The sequence below is a fragment of the Hyperolius riggenbachi genome, chromosome 10 (assembly GCF_040937935.1).
Source record: "Hyperolius riggenbachi isolate aHypRig1 chromosome 10, aHypRig1.pri, whole genome shotgun sequence".
NCBI lineage: Eukaryota > Metazoa > Chordata > Amphibia > Anura > Hyperoliidae > Hyperolius > Hyperolius riggenbachi.
In genome coordinates, this window is record NC_090655.1 from 44,497,169 (window position 1) to 44,524,755 (window position 27,587).

Below are 27,587 nucleotides of genomic sequence, written 5' to 3' on the forward strand. Positions count from 1 at the left end.
TATATGGTGATTGGCCGGCTGCAGGACTACAGCAAACAAACGGAAGAAGTGCAGGAGCGGAGGGAAGGAGCGATCGGCTGCCCAGGACAAGGTAATGTATGTCTCTGCAGTGCACACATCCACCCCTGATGCCTCTGCCCTCCAGTGCCCAGCTGCCTCTCTCTGCCGCGACCTAAGCCGACCCCCGCTGCCTCTCTCAGCCCCGACCCCGCTGCCTCTCTCAGCCCAGACCCCGCTGCCTCTCTCAGCCCAGACCCCCGCTGCCTCTCTCAGCCCAGACCCCCGCTGCCTCTCTCTGCCCAGACCCCCGCTGCCTCTCTCAGCCCAGACCCCCGCTGCCTCTCTCTCAGCCCCGAGCCCCGCTGCCTCTCTCTCAGCCCCGAGCCCCGCTGCCTCTCTCAGCCCCGAGCCCCGCTGCCTCTCTCAGCCCCGAGCCCCGCTGCCTCTCTCAGCCCCGAGCCCCGCTGCCTCTCTCAGCCCCGAGCCCCGCTGCCTCTCTCAGCCCCGAGCCCCGCTGCCTCTCTCAGCCCCGAGCCCCGCTGCCTCTCTCAGCCCCGAGCCCCGCTGCCTCTCTCAGCCCCGAGCCCCGCTGCCTCTCTCAGCCCCGAGCCCCGCTGCCTCTCTCAGCCCCGAGCCCCGCTGCCTCTCTCCTCCCTCTGCAATTGTGAACACTTATAACGCTATTTAGCGTTATAAATGTAAGGTCCACTGCCTGCGCCATTTTTTAACACTTATAACGCTAAATAGCGTTATATAATGTAAGTGTATGAGGCGCCCTTTTCATTCCCCTGGCGCTGTGCGCCATTTTTAATTGTCACGTAGAATGGTGGCTTCAAGTGTATTTGGATTTAAACCCAATTCCAAAGTAGTGAAATAGAAAATGTAATTAAAATAGATCTTTGGTCCTATTCTGTTTTGCTCAGAAACATTTCTGTCTTCTGTTTCTCACAGAAAGACGTGTGCTAGCTCTTGCTAGATGCTGTGTCACCCATTTCCTGTCTGTTGTAAACTCATCTAGGAACATTATGAAGAAATGCAGTGCCCTGTAGGTTTATCGCAATGTTTCTCAACATTATTACCGCGTACCGCAAGTTCTCCATATTTAATGATTGCATTGGTCAAGAAGAATCGTCTAATGTCTACTTCTTGATATGTATTTGTCAAGAGTGCTCCACACGCATACATGCTTTTCAAACACTCCTTGATATTTCTAATTAACTACAGTATACTTATTCAGGTTTATTTATTCATGGTTTTGCACTTTTGTTATCTCGGAATGAACCATTTGGATTGTCTATGACAAGTTTAAGTACATTTATCCATGTAGCTGACTCTGGTCACTGAACTCTAGACATTTTCTGACACTTCCGCCTTCATAGCGGGAGATCCACTGTGAAGGCAGAAGTGTCAGAAAGATGGAGAGCAGTGTGGAGTGCAGTGACCACCAGAGGCAGTGACATGGGTAAGTTAAACCCTTCTGCTGCGTCCTGCGGCCACCAGTACTCAGATTAATTTTTTTCCTCTGGCAAAAACTGCATTCTGTTCTCACCTGCTTATCCTTACTGATCACCTGTGTTTTCAAACATTCGCATCGTGTTGAAAAAAAAAAAAGTTATAAAACACAGTGGTAAAAATGCCACTAAGGCCTGGTTCCCACTTAGAGCGGAAGTAAAATGGCATGGTAAGCACTTTGCTCTATCGCATATCCAAACCATCAGTCTTGTGTCCGCTCTGCCTGTCTGTCCAATACAAGTTCGATCGCCATATACTCACGTGTCCTTTGCCCCTGCTGACTTCTTGGTCCAGAAGTTCACAGACTGGAGGGTTGCAGGAACTTGGGGCTCCACAGGGCTAGGACAAGGTCCTCCAGCACCCAAAGGCTGAGACACCAAAGTGCGCCTCTCCATCCCTCCCACCCCAGCCGTCACACACTGATTGCTATTAGACTAAAAGGCGCTTCAGGGCCCCCAACACCTTAATCTCTAGTTATCTGGCTTACAGTCACTGCCATGTTTCCCCTTTTCTTATTTCTCTCTGCTTCAATCATAATAGGGGAATGATAGCTGAGTGAGTTGTGCGCCCAGCTTCCTACACTGCGCCCTGAGGCTGGAGCCTCTCTCACCTCTGCCTAAGCCCTGCCCTGGGGCTCCCCATAGGATTACAAAGAAAGCGGTTTACTAGCTCAGTCCTCTTTAATCAGGGGTAACCTCTTTTCAGTAAGATTTCTTTCATTCTACATACTGATAACTTATTATATAATCAAGACGAGACATAGAGAAGTGAGATAAGTCATGAGAAAAGTTACTAGTATAGATTGCCAACATTGGTGATGTAGAATGAAAATGTGGTAGAAACCAGAATTTAGTTGTGGTTTATATGAAAGGATTCCAAAGGCGGCAGCCACAGTTCTAGGCAAATCAGCTTACCTCAGTTAAAAGGATAAGCAATTACAGACAGTCCCCTACTTACAAAGAACTCCAGTTACAGCATTTCATAACTATAAAGTTGTCTACACGTAAAAAATATAGTATACAGTTTTTGTTATTTACATATTTCTGTTGTTACAGGTTACAGTATTGTATAAACAGTTGTAAGTCATTTAATTAGTTCCTATTCTTGGATGTAGACTCATAGATTCTATGTCCAGTTGCTTGCTCCCCTGACGCTAATGTTTGTGCACATGTCCATTCAAATGTTTATGATTGCCGTTATAGCAAATTATAGGGTACTGGGGAAAGGAGCACAGAGACAACGGGAGCCCAAATTGTGCAGTATGTCACAAATAGATGGATATATAAATTAGTTTGAGATGAGAATACTCACAAAGGTGGGTTGCACCACAGGCAACTGACCACTTAAAGGGACTTGGACTAGTAAAAAAAAAAAAAAAATCTTAAGGTCTCTCGTCGTCCTTCTGGCTCCTCTCCCAGGCCCTGCTCAGAAATGGCTCCTGGCGACACTGGGACCGAGTGTCGGGCTTCTCTCTCGAGGCGCCCCAAATGTGGATTTTAGACTTCAGCTGCACTTTATTTGGCCTGAGGAGGTGGGCTAGATCCCACGAAACGTGTTGCCTCTGCTTATTACATAAACTAATAGATATACTCAAAGTGAGTTGTCGTCTATGAGGTAAGCCACCTCAATCTTTCTATTTTAGTGTTTTTAGCTTTTTTTATACTTCCTGGGCGCCTCTTTACTTTTGTCTGTTATAGCAAATCGTAGCAATAATTTATTAAAAAGAAGGAAAAAAAAGTTAAAAAGCTGAACAAAAAAGGTGAAAAATAAGGTTTTGCAGTGAAGTGTTAACTCCTAGTTGTGAGAAAACGCGGAAAAGCCGCCGCGAGTACTCAGAGTAAGGCGGCTGATTCCGCGTTCAACATGGCAGCTTGCGCACATGGGCCTGCATCCACTAGCCTGACAGAGCGCGGAGAAACCACCGCATGCCCAGTGAACAAGGCGGCGGATTTCGCGTCCGACGCGGCGGTTTGCACGCATGGGCTTACCACTAGCAGTATGGCTGAATGCGGGGAAACCGCCGCATGCTCTGACAGCGGTGCGGCTGGCCCCGCGTTTAAACCAACAGATGCATTACAACACTTGTCTGGTGTGGCTGGGACTGATAGTCCACACAGGTTCAGAAGGACGCGCGCGTGTGCTGAGAGGCAGAGCCTTTATGGCAGTCAGAAGGGTGTCAGCTGATCCAGCCAATCAGCTGACAATTCTATCAGGTTTCATTGGTCCAGCACTTAGGGGAGGCGCTGCAGAGCGCTTGTGTATATATACTGGGTGCTGGTCATTTCTCTGGTGTCTGGCGTTGCGATCACTACGTGGTAGCACTCAGACCTTGTCAGTATCTGTGATATTATCTGTGTTATTATCTGTAACGATTGTGGAACTTTCTCCGTGATCAGCGCACAACGCGTGCGCTAATACGGCGGAAATCCTCCACAAGCGTATATATTTGCAGGCACCCAGCAAAAGGTGCTACGCACCCGTAGAGGGAAATTCCTGTCAGCAGATGGCGCTGGGGAGTGCAGAGGAACCAATCCTCTGTACCTCCACAAATGCCAGACAGGAATTGTACGAAGCGCAGAACGCAATCGCAAGAGAGGCGATTGCGAATGAGAACGAGCAAAGGGACAGATTGTATGTGTGTGCGCCAATCTAGTCGCCACCCCGCGACCGCGCACACACACAACAGCAGATACGAAACAGAAACGCAACCGCAAGAAAGGCGATTGCCAGAAGTGACACAAGGCAGATCAGAACAGAATACGAGGATAGCAAAGGCACAGCAAATCATACAATGCGTAAATGCGGAAAATAACAAACGCTAGCTAACCGCGAACACCGCACTCATTCACAACAGTGCACGCGGTTATGCGTGGTCTCCACGTGATAAGCACAATAGAGACAAGCACGCCTAACTAACCATCGACAGACAAACATGAAACAGAGGACGCGAACGCTTGCTTAACGGTTACCTCACCGAGCCTCCAGCAAGCGGTCGTAGCAGACAGGACAGACACACAAAAACAGGGACAAGCGAGAGATAGGATCCACAGCACTAGTGAAAAGTGGCTAGCGCGATCCAGGAAGACAGAACAGAAGGATCCACAGCACTAGCGCGAAGCGAGTGCGATCCAGGTACAGAGTAGCAGAACAGAAGGATCCACAGCACTAGCGGAAAGTGGCTAGCGCGATCCCAGGAGACAGAACAGAAGGATCCACAGCGCTAGCGAAAGTGGCTAGCGCGATCCAAGTGAGACAGATCAGAAGAGATAGCTGGTAGCAACCGCTGCACCAGCTATACTCCAAGAACAGAGATCAGAACCATTTCCTGTCGACCACCGCTGGGACAGGACAATAGCAACAGAACAAACAAACAGATAAGCAATCCTAACTGCACTAAGGAAACCTGCCTAGTGCAGTTTTCCAGGAATTACTCTAAGCTGATCTTCAAACAAAGAGCATGGCTGACACTCTCCAGAGTGTTTCACAGGAAGACTCCTTATGAACAGCCAAGCATTGTGGGACACACATAGTACTTGTAGTACACGCCTCCAATGAATGTGGCCAGGCAATTTGCATGACAACGTATGCAAATTCCTCAGCAAGCACAAGCTGCAAAACTGACAGAAGCTTTTCTTTCCAGAGTCCTGCAGCATGCAAACCTACACAATGGTCAAAAAGCTGCCTGCCTGCACAGGCAGCTGAGCAAATCATCACATTATCTAGACCAGTTCCTGGGTGTTGATGATCAAGGACCTCACACCTCAGTCTAGGGAAAACTGTATATTATCTGTGTTATTATTTAGCCACTTGATGACCCACCCTTTACCCCCCCTTAAGGACCAGCGCTGTTTTAGCTGATCTGTGCTGGGTGAGCTGTGCAGCCCCCAGCACAGATCAGGGTGCAGGCAGAGCGACCAGATTGCCCCCCTTTTTTCCCCATTAGGGGGATGATGTGCTGGGGGGGTCTGATCGCTCCTGCCTGCTGGGTGTTGCGGGGGGGGGCACCTCAAAGCCCCCCTCCGCGGCGAAATTCCTCCCCTCCCTCTCCTACCTGTCCACCCCCGGTGATCCGCGCTGCACAGGACCTGTGCAGCCAGTGACAGGCTGTCCCCTGTCACATGGCGGCGATCCCCGGCCGCTGATTGGCCGGGGATCGCCGATCTGCCTCACGGCGCTGCTGCGCAGCAGCGCCGTACAATGTAAACAAAGCGGATTATTTCCGCTTGTGTTTACATTTAGCCTGCGAGCCGCGATCGGCGGCCCGCAGGCTATTCACGGAGCCCCCCGCCGTGAATTGACAGGAAGCAGCCGCTCGCGCGAGCGGCTGCTTCCTGATTAATTAGCCTGCAGCCGGCGACGCAGAACTGCGTCGCTGGTCCTGCAGCTGCCACTTTGCCGACGCACGGTATAAGCGTGCGGTCGGCAAGTGGTTAGACCAGTTCCTGGGTGTTGATGACCAGGGACCTCACACCTCAGAATAGGAATTAGCTTTACCATCTAGTTATACTCAGACCAGTTCCAGGGTGTTGATGATCAAGGAGCTCACACCCAAGACTAGGCATTGTTGATGATTTATTATGACCTTCTGCTTTCCTGACTACTCTTCTGATCTCTGATTAGGTACTTTGCTATATCTGATACTCTGTTGCCAAACTCTGCTTGTCTTAGGATTCCGCATCTGTCTCCTGTTTCTGTCCCTGATCTGTCTGTCTGTTGCCGACCCGGCTTGCACGACCTTGAGAGCTATCTCCTCAGTCAAGAGATAGCTCACAGACCTGTGGGTAACACCCTTCCTTGGTGTCACTCACACTCTGTCCTTCCTACTCCTAGCCTGACCCCTCCCTCCCTCCCTCTCAGGCTTACGGAAGGAACGTGTTACTGTGCAGTACTCCTTACTGCTGTGCACCTGCTCCTCAGGTGCAGTCCTCAAAGTATTTCTGTTGCACCAAACACTCTTATTACCCAGGTGTCCAGAGCTTAGAGATATATCTGATTATCGGTGATACTGCAGATCATCAATAATCGGGTATATATCTGTATTTTCGGTGATACTGCAGATCACCGGTAATCAGACCCTCTCTGTGTTACACCGATCGTTACACTAGTCCTTAGGGTGATTGAAAAGCAGAACTTCAGAAGAACTTCAAACCTTGGGAAAAAAAAAATGGTATGTTTCCGGCCAGCTGGTGCACAGTCTCCTCAGGCACACCACTCCTGTAGCAACATATAGCAATATGGAAAAAAGGACACGGCACTCTGAGGCTGAAAGCAGCAACAAGTTGTATTGGAGCAGCAAAGTAATACACACAACCTGACATTCAAAATGAATCATTGAATATCTATGTTTGAAAATATTGTCCTACAGGAGGTCAGTGGCTTATGGGCCAGTGGACACAGGTTCGCTAATCCGTCACCCCAAGAAAAGGCAGCCTTGAGGACCTTGAGGAGTAAAAAATATATTTTCATTACCAAGGCTGATAAGGGTGGGGCAGTGGTCATACAAGATAGAATTAAGTACATTGCTGAAGCACTGCACATCCTCAAACTCCTATTCTTTAGCTTTTGCCAAAGGTTCACAAAGACCTACAGAACCCCCCTGGTCATCCTATAGTCTTAGGGGTGGGGTCTGTTTTACATCCTGTGTCTAAATTTGTGGACACCTATCTACAGCCACTAGTTGAGGCAGAACATGTTTGTCTTAAGGATACTAATGATCTATTGTTCAGATTGTCGAATTTGGGTACGGTTCCCAGTAACTTGTTACTGTGTACCTTAGATGTGCAGAATATATTTACATCCATTCCGCACGATGAGTGCATGAGGTGTATTGAGGCTAGATTGTTGGAAACCCACATATCCAATCGAATGGTGTTTTATTTACTTGATTTCTTGGAGACAGTGTTGTGCTGCAACTACTTTAGATTCTACTTTCAACTACAGTGGACTACAGTTGACCAGTATGGGTTCGCCTGTAGGACCATCTGTGGCGAATTTGTGTGTCGCAGATTTGGAAAAAACTTTATTCGTGGCTAATCCTGAATATGCCCATAATATTCTGGCATATTTTCAATTTGTGGGCGACATTTTAATACTGTGGCAGGGTTCTGCGGACTCCTACAATCAAATTTACGGCCGAATGGTCTGATGCCAGTGTGAACTATCTGGAAGTGGCTATTTCCAGAGAAGGTGGTGAGTTGATCACTAAACTGTTTTCTAAAGGTGGCCATACACTGGTCGATTTGCCATCAGATTCGACCAACAGATAGATCCCTCTCTGATCGAATCTGATCAGAGAGGGGTCGTATGGCCACCTTTACTGCAAACAGATTGTGAATCGATTTCAGCCTGAAACCGATCACAATCTGTGGAGCTGCCGCTGCTGCCCCCCCCCCCCCTGCATACATTACCTGTTCTGCCGGCGCGACTCCCCTGGTCCCCGCTGTCTTCTTCTCTGCTCCAGGCTCCGGACCGTTCCTATAGCTCTTGAACTTCCTGTCCAGGGGAAGTTTAAACAGTAGAGGGCGCTCTACTGTTTAAACTTCCTCCCGGGACAGGAAGTTCTGTGTAGATGCAGCCGGTCCAGAACCCAGCGCGGAAAGAAGACAGCGAGGACCAAGGGGACTTGCGCCGGCCGGAACAGGTAATGTATACCCGCTGTATCTTCCGCACGAACGGATCGAGGTGAGTCGACAGGAACGATCGATTTCGGTCAGAAATCGATCGTTCTGTCAGCGGTGTGCGCGGCGATTTCACAGCCGATTCGATCACTGTAATCGAATCGGCCGTATATCGGCGGGAAAATAGTTAGGTGTATGGGCCCCTTAAGCCCACTGAACACAATAATCTGTTGAGGACGAAAAGTTTCCATGCAGGTTGTGTTAAGAGGGGGATACCTAAAGGTCAATTTTTGAGAGCCAGGCGGATCTGTTCGTCTTATGATGCTGTTTCTACTAAATTGATCAAAAAATTATCAGCTAGAGGATATGAGGTTAATTCTCTGCATACTGTACCTCAGGAAGTTCATAATCTTGGTAGAGATCAATTGATTAAGCAGAGTATTGGGAAATCTAAGAACAATTCAAAGGAACGTATCCCATTTGTGACGACGTTTTGCCATCAATCTGAGCAGATTAGAAGGGTGATACGTAACCACTGGTCTATTCTGCAATTTGACAAAGATTTTGGTCATCTGTTTTAAGAGCCACCACTTTTTGCCTATAAAAAGGGTAAATCTATTCATGATACGGTTTGTAGCTCGGACGTAAAAAGAGTTGTTTCTGGGGGAGGGTTGCACAGCCCTCTATGTGCTCACCAGAGGTAGCCTGACTGCCATTAAGTTCTGAGATGAGAACCTCCGACCCCTTGTGCGACCATATGCTGGTGGGGTTGGCCCTGGGTTCCTTCTAATGCAAGACAATGCTAGACCTCATGTGAGTAAAATGTGTCAGCAGTTCTTGCAAGACAAAGGCATTGATGCTATGGACTGGCCCGCCTGTTCCCCAGACCTGAATCCAACTGAGCACATTTGGGACATGATGCCTTGCTCCATCCACCAACGCCACATTGCACCACAGACTGTACGGGAGTTGGCGGATGCTTTAGTCCAGGTCTGGGAGGAGATTCCCCAGGAGACCATCCACAACCTCATCAGGAGCATGCTCAGGCATTGTAGGGAGATCATAAAGACACGTGGAGGCCACACACACTACTGAGCCAAATTTTGTCTTGTTTTAGGGACATTACATCAAAGTTGGATCCAAAGTTGGATCAGCCTGTAGAGTCCACATTAATTATGAGTGTTACTTCAAATCCAGACCTCCATGAGTTTATAACTTTGATTTCCATTGATAGTTTTTGTGTGATTTTGTAAAGAAGTATTTAATAAGAATATTTCATTAATTCAGATCTAGGATGTCTTATTTTGTTTTCCTTCCATTTTTTGGAGCAGTGTAATATATACAGCAGATATATATATATATATAGATATATATATATATATATATATATATATATATATATATATATTTATTTATTTATTTATATACAGTGGCTTGAAAAAGTATTCGGCCCCCTTGAAGTTTTCCACATTTTGTCACATTACTGCCACAAACAAGAATCAATTTTATTGGAATTCCACATGAAAGACCAATACAAAGTGGTGTACATGGTGTACATGTGAGAAGTGGAACGAAAATCATACAGGTTTCCAAACATTTTTTACAAATCAATAACTGCAAAGTGGGGTGTGCATAATTATTCGGCTCCCTGAGTCAAGCACCCCCAGAGCATGATACTGCCACCACCATATTTGACAGTGGGGATAGTGTGTTCAGAGTGATGTGCAGTGTTAGTTTTCCGCCACACATAGCGCTTTGCATTTTGGCCAAAAAGTTCAATTTTGGTCTCATCTGACCAGAGCACCTTCTTCCACATGTTTGCTGTGTCCCCCACATGACTTGTGGCAAACTGCAAACGGGACTTCTTATGCTTTTCTGTTAACAATGGTTTTCTTCTTTCCACTCTTCCATAAAGGCCAGTTTTGTGCAGTGCACGACTAATAGTTGTCCTATGGACAGATTCCCCCACCTGAGCTGTAGATCTCTGCAGCTCGTCCAGAGTCACCATGGGCCTCTTGACTGCATTTCTGATCAGCGCTCTCCTTGTTCGGCCTGTGAGTTTAGGTGAATGGCCTTGTCTTGGTGGGTTTACAGTTGTGCCATACTCCTTCCATTTCTGAATGATCGCTTGAATAGTGCTCCGTGGGATGTTCAAGGCTTTGGAAATCTTTTTGCAGCCTAAGTCTACTTTACATTTCTCAATAACTTTATCCCTGACCCGTCTGGTGTGTTCTTTGGACTTCATGGTGTTGTTGCTCCCAAGATTCTCTTAGACAACCTCTGAGGCCACCACAGAGCAGCTGTATTTGTACTGACATTAGATTACACATAGGTGCACTCTATTTAGTCATTAGCACTCATCAGGCAATGTCTATGGGCAACTGATATATATATATATATATATATACATACACATACACATAATAAACAATGCTAAAATACACAATTGTTTTGAAATGTATGGCTCGCATCAAATTACGTGAACATATATTAAAAAAATTATAATGATGCTGCATTTCAGTTTAAAAATGTGATATGATGCTTTTGCAATATTGTAAAGTAAAACAGGGTTTACATTGTTTCAAAATTTACAATGACGTTGCAAATAAGGTTTTACAGCTAAACATGTAAAGAACAACTGGCAAATGCAGATGGATTCAGTATAACAAACTGAAATAGTGCCCTATTCCACATCTAATGTGATGAATAGCCAAACAACTGTAGACCACTCTGCACCACTACAGCACCAAAGCACTTATGTTACCTGGTAGGCATTGGTACACAATGTTTGGGCGTCAGGCAGTGCTGTCCAGATCCGTCACTAGCCGCCAGGTTAGTGACACGCCTGTTGCTATGTAGGGGGGCAGAGGCGAAGCAGGTTATTTTGGCACCCGGTGCAGAGCACTGAAGCAGAGCACCATCATAGCAGCAATGCCATGCTGCATGTCCGCGTAATGGTAACAATGCGTAATGCGGCAACTCAGAGGGGGAATAGTATTTAACGCCGCCTCTGAGTTTAGCGGCAGCAGGGAGAGTGGTCATTCAGCTTTCCCTGCGCCAAACTGCCCGGCACCAGGATAATATGTACTCAGTGGAGGGACAACAATTGGTGCACGACGGAGCAAATTCCCATTGGCAGGGGTGAGGTGAGAACAATACGATTGGGCAGTGCTGAGGTATCAAGGATAGCTACAGATGCTGGATCTTTAGCAGACGCCGGGTGGCCACTCTACAAATGCGGTTTCTCACAAGACTGTCTGCCAAGGCGGTATTTATTGTCTGCCATGTCTATATAGCGTGTATATGCAGCTCTACCAGTGCAGTTTCTAGGCTAAAATGCACCCAGGGCGAGGGTGTAAAAATTGCGCCCCCCCCCCCCCCCGGAGCAAGGTATGGGTGCCCGCAGTATAGGTTAGCCAGGTCTAGTTTCACTTAGTATAGGTCCCCCCAGTATAGGAAGCCAAGAATAGGTACCCCAGTATAGGTAGCCAGGCATAGGTGAGCCAGTATAGTTGCCCCCGCTATAGGTTAGCCAGGTAGGCGCCTCCAGTATAGGTAGCCAGTATAGTTGCCCCCAGTATAGGTTAGATAGGCAGGCGCCCCCGGTATAAGTTAGATAGGTAGGTGCCCCAGTACAGGTTAGCTAGGTGGGTGCCTCTAATATAGGTAGCCAGAATAGTTGCCCCCAGCATAGGTTAGATAGGTAGGTGCCCCCAGTATAAGTCATTTAGGTAGGTGTCTCCAATATAGGTAGCCAGTATAGTTGTCACCTGTATAGGCTAGCTAGGTAGGTAGGTGCCCCCAATACAGGTTAGATAAGTGCCCCCAGTATAGGTTAGATAAGTAGCTGCCCCCCCCAGTATAGGTTAGATAGGTAGCTGCCCCCCAGTGTAGGTTAGATAGGTAGCTGCCCCCCAGTGTAGGTTAGATTAGGTAGGTGCCCCCCAGTATAGGTTAGATAGGTAGTTGCCCCCCAGTGTAGGTTAGATTAGGTAAGTGCCCCCCAGTATAGGTTAGATTAGGTAGCTGCCCCCCAGCGTAGGTTAGATTAGGTAGGTGCCCCCCAGGATAGGTAGCTGCCCTCCAGTGTTGGTTAGATAGGTAGCTGCCCCCCAGTGTAGGTTAGATTAGGTAGGTGCCCCCCAGTATAGGTTAGATAGGTAGCTGCACCCCAGTGTAGGTTAGATTAGGTAGCTGCCCCCCAGCGTAGGTTAGATTAGGTAGGTGCCCCCCAGGATAGGTTAGATAGGTAGCTGCCCCCCAGCGTAGGTTAGATTAGGTAGGTGCCCCCCAGGATAGGTTAGATAGGTAGCTGCCCCCAGGATAGGTTAGATAGGTAGCTGCCCCCCAGTGTTGGTTAGATAGGTAGCTGCCCCCCAGTGTAGGTTAGATTAGGTAGGTGCCCCCCAGTATAGGTTAGATAGGTAGCTGCACCCCAGTGTAGGTTAGATTAGGTAGCTGCCCCCCAGCGTAGGTTAGATTAGGTAGGTGCCCCCCAGGATAGGTTAGATAGGTAGCTGCCCCCCAGCGTAGGTTAGATTAGGTAGGTGCCCCCCAGGATAGGTTAGATAGGTAGCTGCCCCCCAGGATAGGTTAGATAGGTAGCTGCCCCCCAGCGTAGGTTAGATTAGGTAGGTGCCCCCCAGGATAGGTTAGATAGGTAGCTGCCCACCAGCGTAGGTTAGATTAGGTAGGTGCCCCCCAGGATAGATTAGATAGGTAGCTGCCCCCCAGGATAGGTTAGATAGGTAGCTGCCCCCCAGCGTAGGTTAGATTAGGTAGGTGCCCCCCAGGATAGGTTAGATAGGTAGCTACCCCCCAGCGTAGGTTAGATTAGGTAGGTGCCCCCCAGGATAGGTTAGATAGGTAGCTGCCCCCCAGCGTAGGTTAGATTAGGTAGGTGCCCCCCAGGATAGGTTAGATAGGTAGCTGCCCCCCAGGATAGGCTAGATAGGTAGCTGACCCCCAGCGTAGGTTAGATTAGGTAGGTGCCCCCCAGGATAGGTTAGATAGGTAGCTGCCCCCCAGGATAGGTTAGATAGGTAGCTGCCCCCCAGCGTAGGTTAGATTAGGTAGGTGCCCCCCAGGATAGGTTAGATAGGTAGCTGCCCCCCAGCGTAGGTTAGATTAGGTAGGTGCCCCCCAGGATAGGTTAGATAGGTAGCTGCCCCCCAGCGTAGGTTAGATTAGGTAGGTGCCCCCCAGGATAGGTTAGATAGGTAGCTGCCCCCCAGGATAGGTTAGTTAGGTAGCTGCCCCCCAGCGTAGGTTAGATTAGGTAGGTGCCCCCCAGGATAGGTTAGATAGGTAGCTGTCCTCCATAATGGAGGGGGGAAGCACCGTAGCCGCGGGGAGGGCAGCCCGACCTCTCCCTCCCTCTCCCGGGCCGCCCTCCGTGCTCCCCCCTCAGATGTATAGTGAGCAGCAGCAGCCAGGGAGGGAGCGCTGTATACAACATACCTCCCTGGCTCCAAGCGCTGTTCTCTCGTCGCAAGTCTTCTCTACACGCGTATACATACGCTGCTTCCGGCTAAACAGGAAGCAGCATGTGTATAAGCGTGTATGCATTGCAGAGAGAAGAAGACCGGCGGCGAGAGAGCAGCGCTTGGAGCCAGGGAGGTATGTTGTATACAGCGCTCCCTCCCTGGCTGCTGCTGCTGCTCAATATACATCTGAGGGGAGAGCACGGAGGGCGGCCCGGAAGAGGAAGGGAGAGGTCGGGCTGCCCTCCCCGCGGCTACGGTGCTTCCCCCCTCCATTACAGCGCCCCCCTCCCAACAGCGCCCCGGGCGGTGGCACGCCCCGCACGGGGCTAGAAACGGCCATGAGCTCTACATTGGTCATCACCACCATCTATAGGTTCTGTGGGCTACTAATTTCTATGAAACATTGTGCTTTTATCCATTTTAGAGTCTCACCTTCATATAGAGGACAGGGAAGAATCTCTCCACTGATAATTCTTCGCATAAGACCTGGTAAAGAAAACAAAAATGTGTCACTTTAAACTCACTGACTGGTGGCAAAAAGCTGTATGTCCACTGAACATAACCCAACTATGGAAACATCAGAAACATGGACAGTAAAATATGGGGTTAAGAAGATGGAAGAAGAAGATATGAAAAGTGTACGAACCAACAGTAGGTCATGTACATGGGGGAATTATTGACCTGGCAGTGCTCAAAGGGTGGAGCCCTATGATGGGTCAAGCTGTTTTTGAATGTAAAGTGGCTTCAAGTTAGATACCTGTGTAAAGGCAACTGGCTCTGGATACCGCAGAGCTTTCATGGTCTCTCTCTGTAATGTTGTCCAAGTGCCATTCCAGTTATTTGACCTGCTAGATCGAATACCTCTTTGGAGCTCTTTGTGCAGGCCTTGAAAGTACTTACACACCTAAATTCGGGCTTGCGCATGCACAATACAGATTCCCTCATCTCTAGAAGCACTCAGGGATGCTGCAGTAGGGGTAAAGAGGCACCCAGGTAATATAAAATTGATAAAATTAAGTTAAATCCAATAAAAAAAGGGTGAGGTGGCTTACCTCAATGATGACAGCCACATAAGATAACAAAGGTTTATTAAGCACAGGCAATGCGTTTCACAGGCCAGAGCCTGCTTCTTCAGGCCAATACAAGTGCCAGTAAGCAGATAGCCGGGTAGCCGGGTAGCTTTGAGTGCCGCTCAAGAGCAATTGCCTGTTAGAGCAATAAACTTTTGTAGTCTTCTGTAACTGTCGTCATTGAGGTAAGCCTCCTCATCCATTTACATTTTTATTGTTTTTAATTGTATCCAATCCTATCCAATCCTAGGCACCTCTTTACCCCTACAGGGTTCAATACCCCCCTTCCTTCAGAGGTTGGAGGGGACCCCTCCGGTGTCATTTGGGGTACACCATAGCAAGAACCATTTTTTTTTCACTGAGGAGAGCGGCCGTCCATTGTGGACAACCCGAGTGGAGTCAGGTTGTTTGTCTCCACCTGCTTTAAGTGGTTGGTTGCCCCTGCTGCAACCCACCTTAGTGATTAAACCTTTTTATGTCTTACTGCCCCACTCACTCTTAATACTAACATATTACGTTATCTGGGCTCTAGTTGTTTTCAGTGTTTTTTTCTTTATGGTGCCAAGACATCTATACACGGGGATGCTAATTCTTCCAGAGCCTGCCAAGGAGTACTGAAAACACAGTTGGGCACACACACTCAAGGGGGGCAGTGGTAGAACAATGGGACAGAGCCTTACCTCTACATAGGTAAGTATCTAACCTGAAGCTTCCTTACTTTAGGTTTACTATTAAGCAAACCTGAGCGCAGGCCCCCCAACCATCCCGAGTCCTGTGGGACTGTCCTGATTTAGGGGGGCCCTCCCGTTAAGTCGTGCTATCCCCCTTTTGTCCCAGCCAGATGGGCAGAGAGGGTTAATAAAATGATAGAGGTGCCAGCCACGCCAATGCGGTATGGGTGGCCGCCATTACATTCCTCCCTCCCTTCCTCCTAATGTGCCCCCAGTGTCCCTCCCTGCTTGAAGAGTAAAGTGCACAGCGGAGCGGGCTGTCATGTATTCTTACCATTGCTCCTCGTGTACTGGCATCTGGCTTCACTCTACTTCCTGTGACGTCACAGGAAGCAGAGAAGAGCCAGATGCCGGTATGCAAGGAGCAATAGTAAGAGTACATGACAGCCCACTCTGCTGTGCACTTTACTCTTCAAGCAGGGAGGGACACTGGGGGCACATTAGGAGGAAGGGAGGGAGGAATGTAATGCCGGCCACCCATCCCGCATACCGCATTGGTGCGGCTGGCGCCTCGATCATTTTGTTTTAACCTCCTCCCCATCCACGGCCACCCTCACCGTTCTCCCCACATTGTTCATTTAGTTTTAGAGAGTAATAATAATTTAAAAAAAAAGTTTCTTAAAAAATCTTTTTTGGCGGGCGTGACTAGGGTGTGTGTTGGGGGTGTGGCCTAAGTGTCCCACTTTCTGATGTCGAAATGTTGGGAGGTATGCCTGAGCGTGATGAGAACAAAACTGTTAGATACTTACCTATGAAGAAGGAAGCCTTTGGACCTTCCAGAGGCTTCCTAAATCCTCCTCGAGACCACCGCCTCTGCCCAGTTCCACGCCTGCCATGCCTGTGTAGCAGCTCAAGAACAAACAGATTCAGCTTACTGCGCAGGTGGGTTTGTACGCCAACTGGTGCAGTATGGTCGCACCATACACGACAGTTAGTACAACCGTAAGAACATATCCATCAAACTCTATTTGGATGTATTCAGAGGGCAAGTGCATGGCAAAGGTGGTGGCAAGGAGTTCACAGGATGCGTCTTAATCATCCAAGGGCTTACCTCTATCTAGGTAGGGTAAGTATCATTTTTTAAAGGGAACCTATACTGAAAGGGATATGGATGTTTCCTTTTAAACAATACCAGTTGCTTGGTAGTCCTGCTGATCTCTTTGCTGCAGTAGTATTTGGATCTCACACCTGCAACATGCATGCAGCTTATCCAGTCTAACTTCAGTCAGAGCACCTGATCTGCATGCTCGTTCAGGGGCTGTGGCTACTAGTATTAGAGACACAGGATCAGCAGGAGAGTCAGGCAACTGGTATTTTTTAAAAGGAAAAATCCATATCCTTCCCAGTTTAAGTTCCCTTTAAGTAAAATTACACTTTATACAGCTAATTGGCATTGAGAATATCACTTGCTGTTTAAAATGTTGCCTTCTTTGTCGACTACAATGGATTTTGCTTTTAGCAAAAAGTGAATAATTGTGAAAACAGAAATCAAAGAGTTTGAGCCATGACTAATCTGTACTTGCTCCAAATAAGTGCTGCTGTCCATGTTTGTCTAAGTAAAGATTTAACTTTTATACCTCACTCAGAATGGTGAAACAACAGAATACCGAAGTAGCTCGGGGGTGACCCAAAACTACTAGAAAAGTATAAGGGACTAAAAGACCAAAAATCCTCCTACTGAAAAGCCAATGCTCAGTGTAGTTTGCCTTCCTAAAACAGATGGTATTTTCAATAATTCAGCTTTAAGTGAGCGACTGTGGGCTCCCACAATGCATCAGTACTAAATATGCAAATTATCTTTTTATACCCCTGAAGCTAGGGTTACATCCAGAACCACTGGTGTATAGCAAACCTATAGCTTATAAAATATACAGAGCCACATCAACCCAACATGCAGATAGCCAGTTTCAGACTGTTGATCCTCTTCAGTGTATGGCAGGGATTGATATGGGTCTATGGGATAGGTTCTTGGACCAAAACAACAAAATACCCAAGCAGCTCAGGGTGACCCGAAACTACTAGGAAAGTACAGTGGACTAAAAGATACGGAAAAGCCCTCCAACTAAAATGCAACGCTCAGTGTAGTTTGTGATAATTCAGCTTTACGTGAGCGACTGTGGTCTCCCACAATGCAGCACAACTGAAGTGGCGTTTCTCTACTATTGAAAGAGTTTGAAAGACATGCAAATGAATGTTTGTGAAAACAGAAATCAGTGGTTAGGCATGTACTTAGTCAACCAAAAAGTTTCAGAGAGGTGCCAATGAATGAATGTGAAAACAGAAATCAGTGGTTAGTTAGGTGAACACTTAGTCAACCAAAGAGTTTCAAACAAGTGTTACTCTAGTTCAGCGGTGTCCACACTGTTTAGGTCAAGGGCCATATTGCTGTACATGAGTGTTAGGGGGCCAAACTAGTGAAATTAAACACAATTTTTGTTGATTGCTGATTACTGTTAGATACACTTTGCCTGTGATATTTTGTCAAATAAAACATTTTCAAGGAAAACAGACCATATACTGTGTGCAGTTATTACAGTGGCAGCTGCTAATCAGTGGCTGCTACTGCTATTGCCTGGCATAATGGTGGCTGCTAATCAGTGGCTGTTACTGCTGCTAGCATAGTGGCGGCTGCTAATCAGTGGCCGTTACTGCTGCTGGCACAATGACGGCTGCTAATCAGTGGCTGTTACTGCTGCTAGCATAGTGGCAGCTGCTAATTAGTGCCTGTTACTGCTGCTGGCACAGTGGCAGCTGCTAATCAGTGGCTATTATTGCTGCTGGCATAGTGGCGACTGCTAATCAGTGGCTGTTACTGCTGCTAGCATAGTGGTGGCTGCTAATCAGTGGCTGTTAATGCTGTGGCATAGTGGCGGCTGCTAATCAATGCCTGTTACTGCTGCTGACATAGTGGCGGCTGCTAATCAGTGGCTGTCACTGCTGCTGGCACAGTGGGGGCTGCTAATTAGTGGCTGGTACTGCTGCTGGCACAGTGGGGGCTGCTAATCAGTGGCTGTTACTGCTGCTGGCACAGTGGGGGCTGCTAATCAGTGGCTGTTACTGCTGCTAGCATAGTGGCAGCTGCTAATTAGTGCCTGTTACTGCTGCTGGCACAGTGGCAGCTGCTAATCAGTGGCTGTTACTGCTGCTGGCACAGTGGCAGCTGCTAATTAGTGCCTGTTACTGCTGCTGGCACAGTGGCAGCTGCTAATCAGTGGCTATTATTGCTGCTGGCATAGTGGCGACTGCTAATCAGTGGCTGTTACTGCTGCTAGCATAGTGGTGGCTGCTAATCAGTGGCTGTTAATGCTGTGGCATAGTGGCGGCTGCTAATCAATGCCTGTTACTGCTGCTGACATAGTGGCGGCTGCTAATCAGTGGCTGTCACTGCTGCTGGCACAGTGGGGGCTGCTAATTAGTGGCTGGTACTGCTGCTGGCACAGTGGGGGCTGCTAATCAGTGGCTGTCACTGCTGCTGGCACAGTGGGGGCTGCTAATTAGTGGCTGTTACTGCTGCTAGCATAGTGGCGGCTGCTAATCAGTGGCTGTTACTGCTGCTAGCATAGTGGCGGCTGCTAATCAGTGGCTGTTACTGCTGCTAGCATAGTGGCGGCTGCTAATCAGTGGCCGTTACTGCTGCTGGCACAGTGACGGCTGCTAATCAGTGGCTATTACTGCTGCTGGCACAGTGGCAGCTGCTAATTAGTGCCTGTTACTGCTGCTGGCACAGTGGCAGCTGCTAATCAGTGGCTGTTACTGCTGCTGGCACAGTGGCAGCTGCTAATTAGTGCCTGTTACTGCTGCTGGCACAGTGGCAGCCGCTAATCAGTGGCTGTTATTGCTGCTGGCACAGTGGCAGCTGCTAATCGGGGGCTGTTACTGCTGCTAGCATAGTGGTGGCTGCTAATCAGTGGCTGTTAATGCTGTGGCATAGTGGCGGCTGCTAATCAATGCCTTTTACTGCTGCTGACACAGTGGGGGCTGCTAATCAGTGGCTGTTGCTGCTGCTAGCATAGTAGCGGCTGCTAATCAGTGGCTGTTACTGCTGCTGGCATAGTGGTGGCTGCTAATCAGTGGCTGTTACTGCTGCTGGTATAGTGACGGCTGCTAATTAGTGGCTGTCACTGCTGCTGGCACAGTGGCTGCTGCTAATCAGTGGCTGTTAATGCTGTGGCATAGTGGCAGCTGCTAATCAGTGCCTGTTACTGCTGCTGCTGACACAGTGGCTGCTGATAATCAGTGGCTGTTACTGCTGCTGGCACAGTGGCAGCTGCTAATCAGTGGCTGTTACTGCTGCTGGCACAGTGGCGGCTGCTAATCAGTGGCTGTTACTGCTGCTAGCATAGTGGTGGCTGCTAATCAGGGGCTGTTACTGCTGCTAGCATAGTGGTGGCTGCTAATCAGTGGCTGTTAATGCTGTGGCATAGTGGCGGCTGCTAATCAATGCCTGTTACTGCTGCTGACATAGTGGCGGCTGCTAATCAGTGGCTGTCACTGCTGCTGGCACAGTGGGGGCTGCTAATCAGTGGCTGTTACTGCTGCTAGCATAGTGGCGGCTGCTAATCAGTGGCTGTTACTGCTGCTGGCATAGTGGTGGCTGCTAATCAGTGGCTGTTACTGCTGCTAGCATAGTGGCGGCTGCTAATCAGTGGCCGTTACTGCTGCTGGCACAGTGGCGGCTGCTAATCAGTGGCTATTACTACTGCTGGCACAGTGGCAGCTGCTAATTAGTACCTGTTACTGCTGCTGGCACAGTGGCAGCTGCTAATCAGTGGCTGTTACTGCTTCTGGCACAGTGGCAACTGCTAATTAGTGCCTGTTACTGCTGCTGGCACAGTGGCAGCTGCTAATTAGTGCCTGTTACTGCTGCTGGCAAAGTGGCAGCTGCTAATCAGTGGCTGTTACTGCTGCTGGCATAGTGGTGGCTGCTAATCAGTGGCTGTTACTGCTGCTAGCATAGTGGCGGCTGCTAATCAGTGGCCGTTACTGCTGCTGGCACAGTGGCGGCTGCTAATCAGTGGCTATTACTACTGCTGGCACAGTGGCAGCTGCTAATTAGTACCTGTTACTGCTGCTGGCACAGTGGCAGCTGCTAATCAGTGGCTGTTACTGCTTCTGGCACAGTGGCAACTGCTAATTAGTGCCTGTTACTGCTGCTGGCACAGTGGCAGCTGCTAATTAGTGCCTGTTACTGCTGCTGGCAAAGTGGCAGCTGCTAATCAGTGGCTGTTATTACTGCTGGCACAGTGGCAGCTGCTAATCAGGCGCGGTTACTGCTGCTAGCATAGTGGTGGCTGCTAATCAGTGGCTGTTAATGCTGTGGCATAGTGGCGGCTGCTAATCTATGCCTGTTACTGCTGCTGACATAGTGGCGGCTGCTAATCAGTGGCTGTTACTGCTGCTGGTATAGTGACGGCTGCTAATTAGTGGCTGTCACTGTCACTGCTGCTGGCACAGTGGCTGCTGCTAATCAGTGGCTGTTAATGCTGTGGCATAGTGGCGGCTGCTGTTACTGCTGCTGCTGACACAGTGGCTGCTGATAATCAGTGGCTGTTACTGCTGCTGGCACAGTGGCAGCTGCTAATCAGTGGCTGTTACTGCTGCTGGCATAGTGGCAGCTGCTAATCAGTGGCTGTTACTGCTACAGTGGTGGCTGATAACTTATAGGCAAGCAAAGGTGGAGGCACAGCAACAACATAAGGTGGCTCATGCATGCGGCACTGCAGCTACGGCCTGCGGGCCACATGGAGTTAACAACTGTAGAGAGCTTTGGGGGCCACCAGAAATGGCTTGGTGGGCTGCATTTTGCCCCTGGGCCGGGCATTGAACATGCCTGCTGTAGTGATAAGGTGGCAGATTAGCTGAAACATGGCTCTGACACTTACCTGTGCCATCTGCATTGCGGAGGGAAAGTGATGGAACACGGATGTCTCTATCACCTGGTGTTTTGTGCTGGACTTGCTTCTACAATCAGAAATTGAGAGATATTTGTGATCAGTTGTGCAATTCATTTTATTCACCATGCACCTGTATTGATTAGCTCTGTTTTCTACAGTAGCTGCCCATATAGCCAGCCATCTGCTTCAAGTCAATTCATGCATTCTTTCTGTCCCTTGAAAGCAAACCTGCAATGTGACAAATATGGAGGCTGCCATTGTTATTTCTATTAATTAAAATGGCTACCTCTCTGATGGTTGTTCTCATTGTCTCTAATGTTTCGTATACACACCAGATGGAACTCAGCACCAAAAATGTACTGTGTACAAGTATTGCCCTGAGGTCGCATAAAGATCTGGCTTGCTAGATCTTTGACAGACAGCAAGGGCCGAGTGCATTGTTCTCCTTTTTGCCCCTCCTCCTGCAGGAAGCCGCTACAACATGCGCCTTGCTGCAGGACTTCCTCCCCTCTTCATAGCAGCTGTATGCATCTCTTGGTTGTTCTACAAAGTACAGGTTATATTCATAGTTTACAGAGCTATAGCATGTTTTGACAGAGACAATTTTAGTGGATAAGGGCCAGTTCAAATGGACACTTGGGGTGGTTATCATCTCGTTTCCAGCAGGCAACGAAAGAAATGCAAGGGATCGACCCCTGCTTTCATTCATATGAATGGAAGTGGCTGTTTCTAATGACAGTGAAGCTGTTTTTACTCGTCTCATCTGCTACCTGCAGCATCGGCTATGTTCAGCGGCTTTTTGTCCCCTATGGGTGTCAAAACATGACGTGATGACCAAACAACAGGAAGTGCCAAAGGTAGCCAACTGCTTCTCTGCGCGCTTGCATAAAGGCATTTGCCAATTTGCACCAGGCCTTAATCATTGTTATTTCAAGCATAACACCATATACAAAACATCCCTTTTCCTGAATTTTTTTATTGTTTTGATAATTAGAACATTATAGTTTCTGACATTTGTAATGTTTTGTATTTGCAAATTATTAACCCTTTCCACTCGTATGTCCCACATAGCGGGACATTTCTATTTCTGCATTGCACTCGTATGTCGGGAGCGGGACATAAATATGGCAGCGGTTTGCAGGTGCATCTGTCCCCCAACAATGTCCGATCCCTCTTCCCTAGTGTTCCCCGGCATGTAGACTACATGTCCACACCGGATGTCCGCGGTCGCCGATACAGGAAGTGTAAGGGTGCATTGCAAAATGCAGATAGAAGCAATGGCATCCTCTCCAGCAGGGAAAAAACGAATTTCAAGGACAGCAGCACAGGACTCGTGTGATGACAGTGATTTTACTGTCACTGATGATAATAACGAATGTTAAAGTGATAACACTGATATTGATGATGTCTCTGCTACCAGCCAATAGAAGACACCACACTGTCCTATAGAGTATCTAGTTAAACGTTATAATGTGTTCTTTAAAAAACAAAACAAAAAAAGAAACATTAATATATTAGGTTGTATGCTACACTGGGAGAGAGTAAGGGCCCTTTTACACTTAATCAGTTGCTCTCAGTTAAAACTGAAAGACAACTGATTTTCAAAGTAATGCTCATGATTTCCAATGGCACAGTTCCCACTATACGCGATTTAACTAAGAGCTTTTTCACAATGCACTGCTGTGGAGAAACCGCGTACCAACGCACACGAACACACATTAACGCATACCAACACATTGGGCCTGATTCACAAAGCGGTGCTAACAGTTAGCACGCTGGTGAAAAGCCCTTTATCATGCCTAAACTCAGTTTAGGCATGATAAGTTTAGGTGTGATAAGTTTAGGTGTGATAAGTTTAGGCATGATAAGTTTAAGCACCAACTGGGTTAGCACCGCAGTGCACAGCTGATCAAAAGTTTTGCGCTAGCAAAGTCTGGTGCACTTCGCATAAAGTTTAATGGCGCTGCTTTGCGTGCGGGACTTTGCGTGCGATCTGAACTTATCTAAACTTTGCATGCCTAAACTTATCATGCCTAAACTTATCACGCCTAAACTGACTTTTCACCAGCATGGTGCAATGGTTATCATGCCTAAAGTCTCTAACTGGGTTAGCACCGCTTTGTGAATCGAGCCCATTAAGTCTAATAGGGCCTTAAGAGGGAGAGTGCATTTCTATAAAGAAAATATAGTTTGCTCAGTAAACCTAAAATCTATGGTGGATTGGGCCTACCTGACATTGAGATTTATCACAAGAGAGCATTGAAGAGCACTGAGACCATTGGATTTTTGACTTATCACAAAGCCTCCACACTTACACCTCTTTGAGATGGGCATCTGACAAACAGTGAATTCACCACCTGTTAGCTGCTCTCCTGCACCGACCAGTCACTTGTTACTGCTTGGTAGCAGCACTGCACAGCCCCCCACCCCCTTCCCCATGGAGTCACATGTGAGCATGGCCATGCTCTTGGCTACCTTTACATTCATATAAGTGCTGGTTGAGCAGCTGCAGCTTGGAAGTGTAAATGATCAGAGATTTTGGGGTGTAATTTTTAAATTTAGTTCGGATTTGATTTTGTGTTTTAAGCTTTTATTATACTCAAAATGTATACTAGACCCTTGCTAGCGTGGCTGGGTGCAGAGGCATAGCTAGGGTTTTCAGCGCCCGGGGACAAAGACTATTAATGCGCCCCCTAAGGTGAAGGGTCGTGACCAAATGTGGGCGTGGTTATGGGTACTCCACATTTGGTCACGCCCCTTCAAATGTACATGGAGGTTAGCAGGCTCACGCTCACCCACCCTCCCTCAGTATGTACCTTCCAGCATGTTCCAAGACAAATTCAGCAATCATGAGCCCCCCACCCCCATCAAGACAAATTCCGCAATCATGAGCAAACATGAGGCCCCCAACAAGACAAATTTAGCAATCCTGAGGCCCCCAACAAGACAAATTCAGCAATCATGAGGCCCCTAACAAGACAAATTCAGCAATCATGAGGCCCCTAACAAGACAAATTCAGCGATCTTGAGGCCCCCAACAAATCATGAGGCCCCAAACAAGACAAATTCAGTAACCATGAGGCCCCCAACAAGACAAATTCAGCAGTCATGAGGCACATAAATAGACAGCATTTCACATAAATAGGCAGAATTTCCCTTTAATATGGTAGACACCTCTCACCTGGCAGCAGTTCCCCAAAATACACTCAATCTGACAGCAATGCTTGCCCAAAAATAGGTAGCCCCAGGTCTATAGGTGTCCCCAGAATAGGTGGCCAGCAGTATAGATGTCCCCAGAACAGGTAGCCAGGGGTAGAGATGTCCACAGAACAGGTAGCCAGGGGTATATGTGCCCAGTATATGTAGGCAGGGGTATGTGTCCCCAGTATATGTAGCCAGAGGTATATGTGCCCAGTATATGTAGCCAGGGGTATAAATGCCCAGTATATGTAGCCAGGGGTATATGTACCCAGTATATGTAGTTAGGGGTATATGTGCCCAGTATATGTAGGCAGGGGTATATGTGCCCAGAGTAGGAAGCCAGGGGTATATGTGCCCAGAGTAGGTAGCCAGGGGTATATGTGCCCAGAGTAGGTAGCCAGGGGTATATGCCCAGTATATGTAGGCAGGGGTATATGTGCCAAGAGTAGGTAGCCAGGGGTATATGTGCCCAGAGTAGGTAGCCAGGGGTATATGTGCCCAGAGTAGGTAGCCAGGGGTATATGTGCCCAGAGTAGGTAGCCAGGGGTATATGCCCAGTATATGTAGGCAGGGGTATATGTGCCCAGAGTAGGTAGCCAGGGGTATATGTGCCCAGAGTAGGTAGCCAGGGGTATATGTGCCCAGAGTAGGTAGCCAGGGGTATATGTGCCCAGAGTAGGTAGCCAGGGGTATATGTGCCCAGAGTAGGTAGCCAGGGGTATATGTGCCCAGAGTAGGTAGCCAGGGGTATATGTGCCCAGAGTAGGTAGCCAGGGGTATATGCCCAGTATATGTAGGCAGGGGTATATATGCCCAGAGTAGGTAGCCAGGGGTATATGTGCCCAGAGTAGGTAGCCAGGGGTATATGTGCCCAGAGTAGGTAGCCAGGGGTATATGTGCCCAGAGTAGGTAGCCAGGGGTATATATGTGCCCAGAGTAGGTAGCCAGGGGTATATGTGCCCAGAGTAGGTAGCCAGGGGTATATGTGCCCAGAGTAGGTAGCCAGGGGTATATGCCCAGAGTAGGTAGCCAGGGGTATATGCCCAGTATATGTAGGCAGGGGTATATGTGCCCAGAGTAGGTAGCCAGGGGTATATGTGCCCAGAGTAGGTAGCCAGGGGTATATGTGCCCAGAGTAGGTAGCCAGGGGTATATGTGCCCAGAGTAGGTAGCCAGGGGTATATGTGCCCAGAGTAGGTAGCCAGGGATATATGTCCAGTATATGTAGCCAGGGGTATATGTGCCCAGAGTAGGTAGCCAGGGGTATATGTGCCCAGAGTAGGTAGCCAGGGGTATATTTGCCCAGAGTAGGTAGCCAGGGGTATATGCCCAGAGTAGGTAGCCAGGGGTATATGCCCAGTATATGTAGGCAGGGGTATATGTGCCCAGAGTAGGTAGCCAGGGGTATATGTGCCCAGAGTAGGTAGCCAGGGATATATGTCCAGTATATGTAGCCAGGGGTATATGTGCCCAGAGTAGGTAGCCAGGTCAGGTGTCCCCCTCCCCAGCAGGAGGGGAGCAGCGCAGAGAAGAGCTGCTCTCCCTTCCTCGCTGTCCCCTCCAATGTCCGGGTGGCTCAGGCTTGCAGCGGCGGGCGGAACTTACCTCCGTCTCGTCGCAGCGCCGGATGGATCTGCCACTACTCTGGTCTGGTCCAGACCAGAGCAGCGGCTGCGCACTCGAACTTCCGGCCGGCGCTGGAGCGAGACGGAGGTGAGTTCCGCCCGCCGCTGCCAGGCCAGCCACCCGGACATTGGAGGGGACAGCGAGGGAGAGAGAGAGCACCTAAGGTGAGGGAAGGAGGGGGGATATGGCCCCCCTTCCCCACCGTCCGCACAGCTCTCCCTCTTCTCTGCGCTGCTCCCCTCCCCTCCGCCGCAAAAAAAAAAAAAACCCCGCAGCTCAGCCAGGCTGAGGGCGCCCTCGGGGACCAGGCGCCCCGGGGCACTTGTCCTACCCCGACCCCCCCTAGCTCCGCGCCTGGCTGGGTGGTGTAATGGTTAAGGGCTCTGCCTCTAGCACAGGAGACCAGGGTTTAAATCTCAGCTCTGCCTGTTCAGTAAGCAGTACCTATTCAGTAGGAGACCTTAGGCAAGTCTCCCTAACACTGCTACAGCCTATAGAGCGCGTCCTAGTGGCTGCAGCTCTGGCGGTTTGAGTCCGCCGGGAGAAAAGCGTGATATGTTATTTGTCTTGCTTGACATGTTTTGGTAAGTTAAAGGAAAAAAGGTTATGAACATTATAACAAACAATTATAACAATTGGACCACTTTTTGCACAGAAATACAGGAAAAACTAAACACCAGGGAGGTTAAAGGACTTTACTCATGGTTACATATATATATATAAATACACAGTGGCTTGCAAAAGTATTCGGCCCCCTTGAAGTTTTCCACATTTTGCCACATTACTGCCACAAACATGAACCAATTTTATTGGAATTCCACGTGAAAGACCAATACAAAGTGGTGTACACATGAGAAGTGTATCGAAAATCATACAGGATTCCAAACATTTATACAAATCAATAAATACAAAGTGGGGTGTGCGTAATTATTCAGCCCCCTGAGTCAATACAAGTACGTCTCAGCCGTGGGGAAGTCTATTCGGTAATAATCTGTGCACATATTATCACTGAAGCTAACACCCCCCTTTGCCTGTAGTGAGTGCTAGGTGTGTAATGCATTCCAGTGGGGCTCTGCACATCAATGCAGATAAATCATTCAGGTATAAGTTCACCCCCCCCCCTCCTTTTTGCCTGTAGTGAGTGCTAGGTGTGAGATGTAGTCCAGTTGTTGGGGTCCGCACACCAATGCAGATACATGCAATCATTCAGGTATAAGTTTTGTTTGAAAGCGCTGCCATGTTTCCCACTATGCAATACTTTGTAGAACCACCTTTTGCTGCAATTACAGCTGCCAGTCTTTTAGGGTATGTGTCACAGGAGCCCTAGTGGCTGACCGCACTTAGCCTTCTAAACGGTGCCAGCGCACAGATCGTGCGAACTCTGGTCGCAGTCAATGTGCAGGAACCGTTAAGAATTAGCCGCAGACAACTCAGAAGGGAGCCTGTGAGA

The 27,587-nt window shown here is 48.5% G+C and overlaps 1 protein-coding gene across 2 annotated transcripts in view; it reads right to left on the bottom strand.

Annotated features, from left to right (window-relative positions):
• The window catches only part of LOC137536013 (rap1 GTPase-activating protein 1-like), a 363,102-nt gene that overhangs the window by 62,588 nt on the left and 272,927 nt on the right, over positions 1-27,587 (bottom strand). For both annotated transcript variants that reach the window (XM_068257949.1, XM_068257950.1), the window contains 2 exons: positions 21,299-21,377; positions 14,048-14,101 (listed from right to left, as the gene is read on the bottom strand). In XM_068257949.1, coding sequence (XP_068114050.1) covers positions 14,048-14,101; positions 21,299-21,377 — 133 coding nt within the window. The remainder of the gene's footprint in view (positions 1-14,047; positions 14,102-21,298; positions 21,378-27,587) is intronic.